This window comes from Mastigoproctus giganteus, chromosome 8 (genome assembly GCF_048544385.1).
Source record: "Mastigoproctus giganteus isolate SK-2022 chromosome 8, ASM4854438v1, whole genome shotgun sequence".
In the NCBI taxonomy this organism is placed as follows: domain Eukaryota; kingdom Metazoa; phylum Arthropoda; class Arachnida; order Uropygi; family Thelyphonidae; genus Mastigoproctus; species Mastigoproctus giganteus.
Window position 1 is genome coordinate 205,931,408 of NC_143582.1, and position 8,918 is coordinate 205,940,325.

The 8,918-nt window shown below is 38.9% G+C and overlaps 1 protein-coding gene across 1 annotated transcript in view; it reads left to right on the forward strand.

Moving 5' to 3' along the window:
• Positions 1–7,352, forward strand: part of Wnt6 (Wnt oncogene analog 6) — a 104,292-nt gene extending 96,940 nt beyond the window's left edge. Inside the window, exon 4 of the mRNA XM_090380061.1 lies at positions 6,780–7,352. Within this exon, the coding sequence (XP_090236187.1) occupies positions 6,780–7,241 (462 nt within the window). The 3' untranslated portion in view covers positions 7,242–7,352. The remainder of the gene's footprint in view (positions 1–6,779) is intronic.
• The last annotated feature ends 1,566 nt before the right edge of the window (positions 7,353–8,918 follow it).

Below are 8,918 nucleotides of genomic sequence, written 5' to 3' on the forward strand. Positions count from 1 at the left end.
ACAGAACACACACATAATACACACAAACCTACGTCACACATCTGGCCCGTTTGTAGTGATACTGATCTTCACAGAGATACGAGGCGGAGATGAACTCACGTTCTAGGAGCCGCCCTTTACAAAAACACATGTCCAACCTACGGCCAGCGAGGAAGGTGAACTAAAACAGCATTTTAAATTTTGTTAATTATCAAAAAAATTCTCATTAAATGTTTTGTTCAGTAAATGTAATTGTGTATTGTACTTTGTAAAAGTTTCGAATATTTTCAATTTTACTTTTACATGCAACAAGATAAGGAAAATGTAACACACTAAACAAATCTAACTTTGAATTTTTTAGAATATGGCCACTGTACAGGAAAAGGTTGGACACCAGTGCAGTAGAAGGTGGGCCAGAGCCCATTGGGAATACACCTTGATCTGCTCACTCTTGACTAGCGCCACAGAGTAGTAACATATCTAACTTATCTTACATATCTTACTTCTCTGTGACTACCGCGACTCCTCCGTATGTGGGACAGGTGGTCGGATAGGTTTTACCAGGTACCACTAAGTTGTAGAATGCTTTAGCTCTCTTAATTTGCGCAGCAGGACTAATTGCCTAAATTGCCTAAAGGCCAGAAATACGAACAGTGCGTACCGAGTTAATTCTCTCCTAATCCGTTCGCTATATGAAAATTTTCTTCGCTCAACGGAAAGTATTTTAAATGTAACTTACAAGGGGAAGTCAAAATAATTCGCTATAAAAGGACTTCGTTAAACAGAGGTCCGACTGAGTAATTTAGAATTATAAAAATGGTTATACAGTTTTATATAGAAATATCTTAACAATAGACAGTAAAAAATACAAATTTAGTTAAATAATTTTAAGTTTATTTGAGTAGTAGGTAAACATATGAAAAAAATTAACGGAATATTACAAATTTCTAAGTGCACTGCATTCAAATGTCACACGTCACTGTTAATAAAGGTGCCAGTACGCCGTACCGTTGCGTACCGTCCCAAAAAAAGCACTGTATATAATATTGGTGCAAACACACCACAGACAACTCTTAAACAAAAAAGATTGCGTTAGTAGTTTGAAGGGCATCATTTTATCTCTATCTCATATTGTGCTCTTCCTTCACAACGAGTTGCCATGTATTGCACTCGTTGTGAAGGAAGAGCACAATATGAGATAGAGATAAAATGATGCCCTTCAAACTACTAAAGTAGTTTTTTGTTTAAGAGTTGTCTATGGTGTGTTTGCACCAATATTATATAGATTATTATACTCTTAAAGATATGATGCCTTGTTCCATTAAATTTTACTTAAATATAATGTTTATAAAAAATGGTGGTGTCCATTTCTAACATATATTTTAGCCATGTCTTAAAATATGTTTATACTAATTACAGATTTTATGGACACAGTATATGTACATAATCCTGACACAAGGGATGAGCTTACTACCTGGATTATATGCTCACCTTTGTTTTAGGAGATTTCAACATGCCCTCCCCAAGACACGAAGCTGCTATGAAGGACGTCGTACGCTCCTTCTCATCTCTAGGCCTTAGACTAACCCATACGCAACCTACAAGACGACATCAAAACCTCGACCTCCTATTCCATAATCTCGACCATCTCACTCTCAAAACGCCGATTTTTAAGTTTGCATCAGATCACCTCCCAATTGCCTTTGATTGTGAAAGCCTATGCTCTCCCCGACAACTTGAACAACATGACCATAAAGAATCCCAACTCAAGATCTCATTAAAATATATGCAACCTCAAATCGTCCTACAAAGACTAAAATCTACAGACTGGGAAAAAATTGCTGCTAGCCATCCTGATCAAACGCTTACCAATTTAGCTAACTTGTTAAAAGACATCGCCCGTGAAGGGACCTCCAAATCTGTCCGCCTGTCTCACAGCACCAAGAATTGGTTTACCAGCGACGCAAAACTCGCCTTCATCATGAAACAGAAACTATACAGGAAATGGCAAAGGACACGGTATCTAGCCGACTACCAGGTCTAAAAAAAACATCGGGCCCGCTTCCTACGCATTCGGAGGAAGGCGCAGAACGACTGGATTGCACACAGAATGAAACTTCGGAAAAGAATCTACACCAACAAGAGCCAACAGTCCCCTATGACCACTGACATCTTTCTCGCGTCGGCTAACTCGCTCGAAACTAAGCCCTACCTGCCCCAAATCCCTTTATTCGGGTTAATCTACCAGCTAACCAGACATCACTGGATAAAATAGCCATCACAAAGGAACGCCTTACTCCGGTCATCAACAGTCTTCCCAACGAGTCTACCACTGGCCCGGATGGATTCCCTGTTTTCATGATTAAACTATGCAGTGTATACAGGGTGATTCACTACCAGTGTGACAAACTTGCAGGAGGTGTAGAGGGCACAAAGACGAATCGGAATCACATACCATTGCCGGGTTCGAAATACCTTCGTCATGCGGTAGAGGACGTTGAACGGGAGGGCGCGTGAACAGCGATCCCGCTGGAAGTCAGCATTTGCGAACCGTTTCTGTTGAAGAAACCAAGTAGCAAAAGTCCTCCGGAGTGGATAATCCGCAGGCTCCAATGATTGGACGCGTTGCAGATGGTATGAACTCATTTGGTTTGTTGACAGTATCCTCCATACAGTGGATTGGGAAATACCAATTCGTTGGCCTATCGCTCGAGTACTCGTACTCGGATTGCCTTCTGCAAGATGTAGGACATTCTCCTCATTGTCTGGCGTCCTCGTCGTTTGCTCTCGATTCATGGTACCTTTCGTGAGACAACCAGTCTCACGTAACCTTCTGTGCACACGTGCGAAAATCGTATGATGAGGAGCACGCCTGTGCGGGTAACGTTCCTGGTACAAGCGCAGAGCGGCGCGCCCGTTACAGTCCGCAGCTCCATACGCGAGGTGCATGTCGGCCAGTTCAACGTTTGAATACTCGTCCATCCTACTACCTCGGGAACCGGTTCGCAAATGCTGACTTCCAGCGGGATCGCTGTTCACACGACCTCCCGTTCAACGTCCTCTACCGCATGACGAAGGCATTTCGGACCCTGCAATGCTATGTGATTCCGATTCGTCTTTGTGGCCCCTACACCTCCTGAAAGTTTGTCGCACTGGTAGTGAATCACCCTGTATATCATAGACCTCTTGCTTGAGGCATTCAACTCCGTCCTCGTCACAGGAGTTTACCCTGCTATCTGGAACACATTATGTTTCTCCCATTCCAAAAAAGTCTAGCCCAAAATCGCCTAATGACTACAGACCAATTTCCGTAGGATGCACTTTCCTCAAAATCTTGGAAAAAGCCATACTTCCTGCTCTCACCCATCACATGTTCGGCCACAAACCTCCATAGTGCTAAAAATAAATAAATTTCCTGTTTATACTCCGGGACGACCAAACGGTCAGAGGAGTTCACAAGATAGAGAGAATACAAGAAACAGCACCATATTCAGCAGTCACGGGCTTGAACCCCGGTCACTCAAAGCACGTGTACTTATGCACCCACGCGCCTGACCACTAAGCTACTGCGGCTTTCTACCTGGACGATCCACGATCACGAACCTCTTGGACACACTGTTCAGAATTGAAGGTACCTTAAGCAACAAAGAGCAACTGGATATTGTGTTCCTCGACATTAAGGCAGCCTTTGACAATCTGTCCACCCATGCATTATGTACTATACTGTGCAACTACTTCAAAATCTCTGGCAACATCCTAGTTCTCCTTAGGAAATTCCTTCACTCCAGAACCCTATGGATCAGAAATCAGAACCATAATCACCGCATTCTCTGCTCCAGAGGGCTCCTCCAAGGGGGCGTTCTCTCTGCCGCCCTCTTCGCCGTATCTTTAGAACCCTTCCTAGCAAACCGTACTAATTTTACCACTTACGCAGATTAAGTTCTTCATCATCACAAAATGCCCCCAGTCTCTCCAGTCTATTACTGTGAGCTCCAACCGACAGCTAAATGAACTGGAAAACTACCTTCATGCGATTGGGCTCTCCATTAATAAAGAGAAAACTTCACAACTCTCTATCACCAAGAAGAAAAATACCAACGACGTGAACATCATTATAGCGAACTTTTCAGTTAAAACAGTCACCCAACATAAGGATTTGGGTGTCACCCGGGACAAAGACCTCACCTTCTTGCCTCACTTTAATGCCACTCGAACGAAAACATATTCGGCTTTATGGGCAGTAAAGCAAGAGATCTCCAACTTCCATAACCCGGACCTTATCATCAAATACATTCTTCGTTGCATTATCCCAATTCCTTTATATGCCTCGACTATACGGTCCTCAGCACCCCCATCATACCAAGCCAGGTTCCTTTCCCTGGAATACTGGATTTTCAAATGGCTAAATAGGGTTGCCGGGCTAACACCTAGAATCTCAAAATCTGTTCTGGTCACCAATCTTAATACGCTTCCTGGAGGTATCACATAATTTCTAGGAACCTTCTTACCCTCTCTCAGCTTCTATCCGGAAAACTGAGCTCATCTGATATATGGGATATCATCGCCAGACCGTTAGACAGAGGAAGATGCCAGTCCAACACATCCCCATACAGATCGAAGCTGCGTAGCATGTCCTCCCTGGACATGTTTCCACATAACTCCTTCCAAATATTGAATAGATTAGCCATAGACATTGAGAAGCTCTGCAAGGACAGAACCTACAGCTCTTCCATTCTTGAAGACATGTATGCCTTCGTCATGCTCTAGGTGTACTCTCTGTGATGCCGCACTATCCACTCTCCGATGTATCCGTATGCACTTTTGTTGTATCTTTATGTTTTTGTATCTTCGCCAGTGGCTGTTTAAGGCCGTATATTGTATCTGGGCTCTGTATACAATGCATTTGTCTGTCTTTTTTAAGTTTTATCTCTGTATAGAATTCATGTCCTCTAGCTGCATAACTGTAAAGGGACATTTCTTCGGAAATAAATTGATATTAATAATAATAATAATACTGATATCCAAATAGGCTTCCGATTTTTATCGTGAAACTCTGTAGAGTTAACAATCTAATTCTCTTCTTTAAGCAGTTTATAAACGATTTTAAACTCCAGTGATCCAGCTAATATTACTTAAGGAACTTTCCAAAAACCGGATCTCTTTCAAAAGAGCAGTCAATTCCACTGACTACAGGCGTGTTAGCCTGGCCGAAGGGGAAGTTCCAGTTCATGCCAAAAGATGTTTAGTGGGGTCGGAACTCTGGGTAAGCAAACGAGGCTTATGCATTTCCATATATGTTCAAACCAAGTCACTACAGACTATGCAGTACAGTATAACCTGCGCAATGTCACGCTAAAGCAGAAAGAGGCCTCTCTCCACACCGCTGCCACATTGTAGGAAGAATGGAATTCAAGAATGTTAACGTACTGCATAGGGTTAACTGTTCCAAGAACGACGACCAATGGTCAAAGCCCAAATCACAAAAAAAACAACTCCAGATGGTAACAGCATCTCCACAATATTTCACACTCTAGTAAATAACGTTCTTCAAGTATCTGCCAGTCCTGAATATAGACATCGGATATATACTGTATATATATATAATTTGTATACCACATGGCATTTCACAACACAATTTTCCAACGTTCCAAGGACTAAGCGGAATGAGTTGTTACTTTGGAAAGTCGTGGCTGGGTATTGTGTGCAGCGATGTTTGATTTTTGTGATGCAGATCTTCCGTAAAACCAGATGTTATGCAGTTTCCTACGTATCGTCCTTGTAATAATATCAATTCCTGCGGCCGACTAGAATCCTTGGTTGACAGTATTCGATTCGTTACTGACGGGATCTATCTGTTCTGCGCGCTCTCCGGTATATTTTCATCAATTTGTGCGGTCTACCAGAACGTATCCTGTTGTAGTACATAGGACTATGACGTTTTCATCTGGTGGCCTAGCTCAACGTGGTTGACGTAATCAGCAGCGGTTTTCAACCGGGGTTCCGCAACAACATTCCAGGGGTGGCACGTAATTTGGGATTAAGTTACTTAAACTTATTATTTTTTTAATGTATATGTTTATTTCATTATAAAAGGGTGTACAGTATCTTTTTAATTTTGTGGTGATCTATAATTTTTGTTTACTTAGTACCTCTATATAAAGAATAAAATTATATACTGTATATATATATAATTTGTATTATGAAATGTAATTTTTATAATTATATTATTGTAATAAATATCATATAACATATATATTTTTTAATATTATATATATATATATATATATACGGATATATACAGAGAAAGAATCGGATCTAACAGGCAGAAAATTGAGTAGGGGTGCCGCAAAATAAAATAAATTACTTAGGGGTGCCGCAAAATAAAATAAATTACTTAGGGGTGCCGTTATTAAGAAAAGGTTGAAAACCACTGAACTAGGGCAGGTAGCAAAACCCGCAATTAAATTCACGCTATAAGTTGCTCAACTCAAATATACTATATTTCGCTGATACGCTTACTTCTAGCGTGAACTCAAATTGCTTTAATGCATATTCTTCACACATGGATGGCGAGTATGATTCGCTTTAACCAAAACTGCAGGGGATGTTCGAATACTTTCGGAAATATATTGTATTATATTTATTTTAGTCTTTAAATAAAGAATGAAAATCAAGTATTTTAATATAAAAATACTTGAACTTCAGAAATAGCTGAATAGTACAAAAATACAAGTAGAAAATTGTATGTATGTATGTATTATTTTATTTTATTTATTTATTTTATTTTTATGTTTTTTCAGGCTATAAGTGGTTACATGCGAAAAGTATGCAAATGTCATGGACTCTCAGGTTCATGTGCCGCGACATCTTGCTGGAGACGGCTTCCTCCATTTAGAGACGTAGGAAACAGACTAAAAGAAAAATTTAATGGGGCTGCCAAAGTGATGGCAGGCAATGACGGCAAAGGACTAATTCCAGAAGGGGTTACAATAAAACCACCGGAGAAAGAAGACATAGTTTATTCAGAAGAGTCTCCAGATTTTTGTACTCCTAACAGCAAAACTGGATCTCTGGGGACTCATGGACGCATTTGTAATCACACATCAATGGGGGTGGATGGTTGTGAATTGTTGTGTTGTGGACGTGGCTATGTCACAACCAAAGAATGGGAAAAAGTGCAGTGTAGATGTCGCTTTCAGTATTGTTGTATTGTTAACTGTGAAGAATGTCCTCGAAAAAAGGCCATCAGCAGATGTAAATAGTTATTTCGCTTCTGAATTCGAAAACGAAGAACAATCATGGAGCGTGTTGCATTCTTGTGTTTCTTTTTATGTTTCTGTTGATAGAAAAAAGGTCGTCTGACCGCCAGTGGAACAAACAGGACAAACTATTTTATATTTATATTTGTTAGTTTTTCACATCTGAAGTTAATTTATTGAATTTTGTTTAAAAAACAAACCAGAAATTAATTCTTTTTGATCCGGAGAATGATCAGCAACTAACAAATGACTGGGCTATCACACATAAGAAAAACGTTGTCTAAAAAGGAAGCAGAGGTGTATTCATGTGTTCATTACTTGCAAATCCATCTTAAAATTTTGCTTCACATATATACTACTTACATCTCTTAGGATCAGCATATCCCGTGATATTTCCAACTTTGCTTCGCTTTACTAGTAAAAACTATATGTATTAGTAGGCATGGATCCGAAATTACATTACCGTTTACTTATCACTGTGGCATGTAAATAGGAAATTGTGCATAAGTAACTAACCACTTGTAGATTTTATGCATTTAAACAGTTCATTTTGCATTTAAAATTTATCGTTTATAAATTAATAGCTATCCAGAGAATATCAATATAGGACCTGAACTGTTGTAAACAAGTCATGTTCCTTCAGTGAAAAGGCTGAAATTGTTAGTTATTATGTATCTTTGGGTCATAATATATGAAAGAAAATTAGCAGACGCATGTCGTACAGCCAGAAATATAACCGTAATGGGACAGAAGTATTTTTATTTGTTATAAAAGTATGATATTAAAGCAGAATCCGGTGGGGAAAATCATCACCAAATAACATTTTCGTCTATCTCTCGTATAATTAAGTGCTGCTACATAATAATATTGTGCCTATGTTGTATAGTATGCAAACATTATAGGAAACGAAATTTTCCTGTGCAGTGTGCATTTATTACTCTTAAGTTTACTTGCCCTTGTGATATGGTGCATCAAAATACAAATCGGGCAAAAATATCTTATTGTTTCTGTACTTTTCTTTCTACATTGAAGTGCGAAGAAAACTTTTCGAAGTCTAAAAACTGTATTTTGTAAGTTATTTCTTAGGTCGATCGGATATGTGAATTGATATTCGTTTTTTTTTTTTTTTTTGTTGTTTTTTTTATAAATAAAACGAAAGGATGCTTTGGCGTATATTCTTTCTGTTGCATTTTCAACACAGTGCTACCATTTTTGCCTGCAACAAACATACGAATACTGTACATAATTCTGCTTTTATACTTCACATTCTCTTTCTTTCACTCATTAATTTTATTAGTTCTTATTGCTACTGTCATCCTATATTTTTATATTCAGTTTTCCTGTTTCTGAATTTGAATATATATCTTTAATTTTTTCACCTGCTGCTTCTGCCTTCTTTTCTTTTATTTTTGTTTAACATAAACCATTTTTGATTTAGGAGCTACGTGTAAAACAAAAAAAAAAAAAACTATTTACAGTGCACAGGCAGAATCTACAAAAACAAATGACAGATTAAGCTATATTCGGTAATAAGAAAGTTAAAAAAAAAAGACAACTCTAATTCTCTCCTAAGACGAAATAACTACATTCCCTGAATGATGATAAAATAAGATACTTTATACAGAATTTTTCCGTTGTTGTGCGACGGGAATCAAACCGCATATCATTTCCAAATGGGTG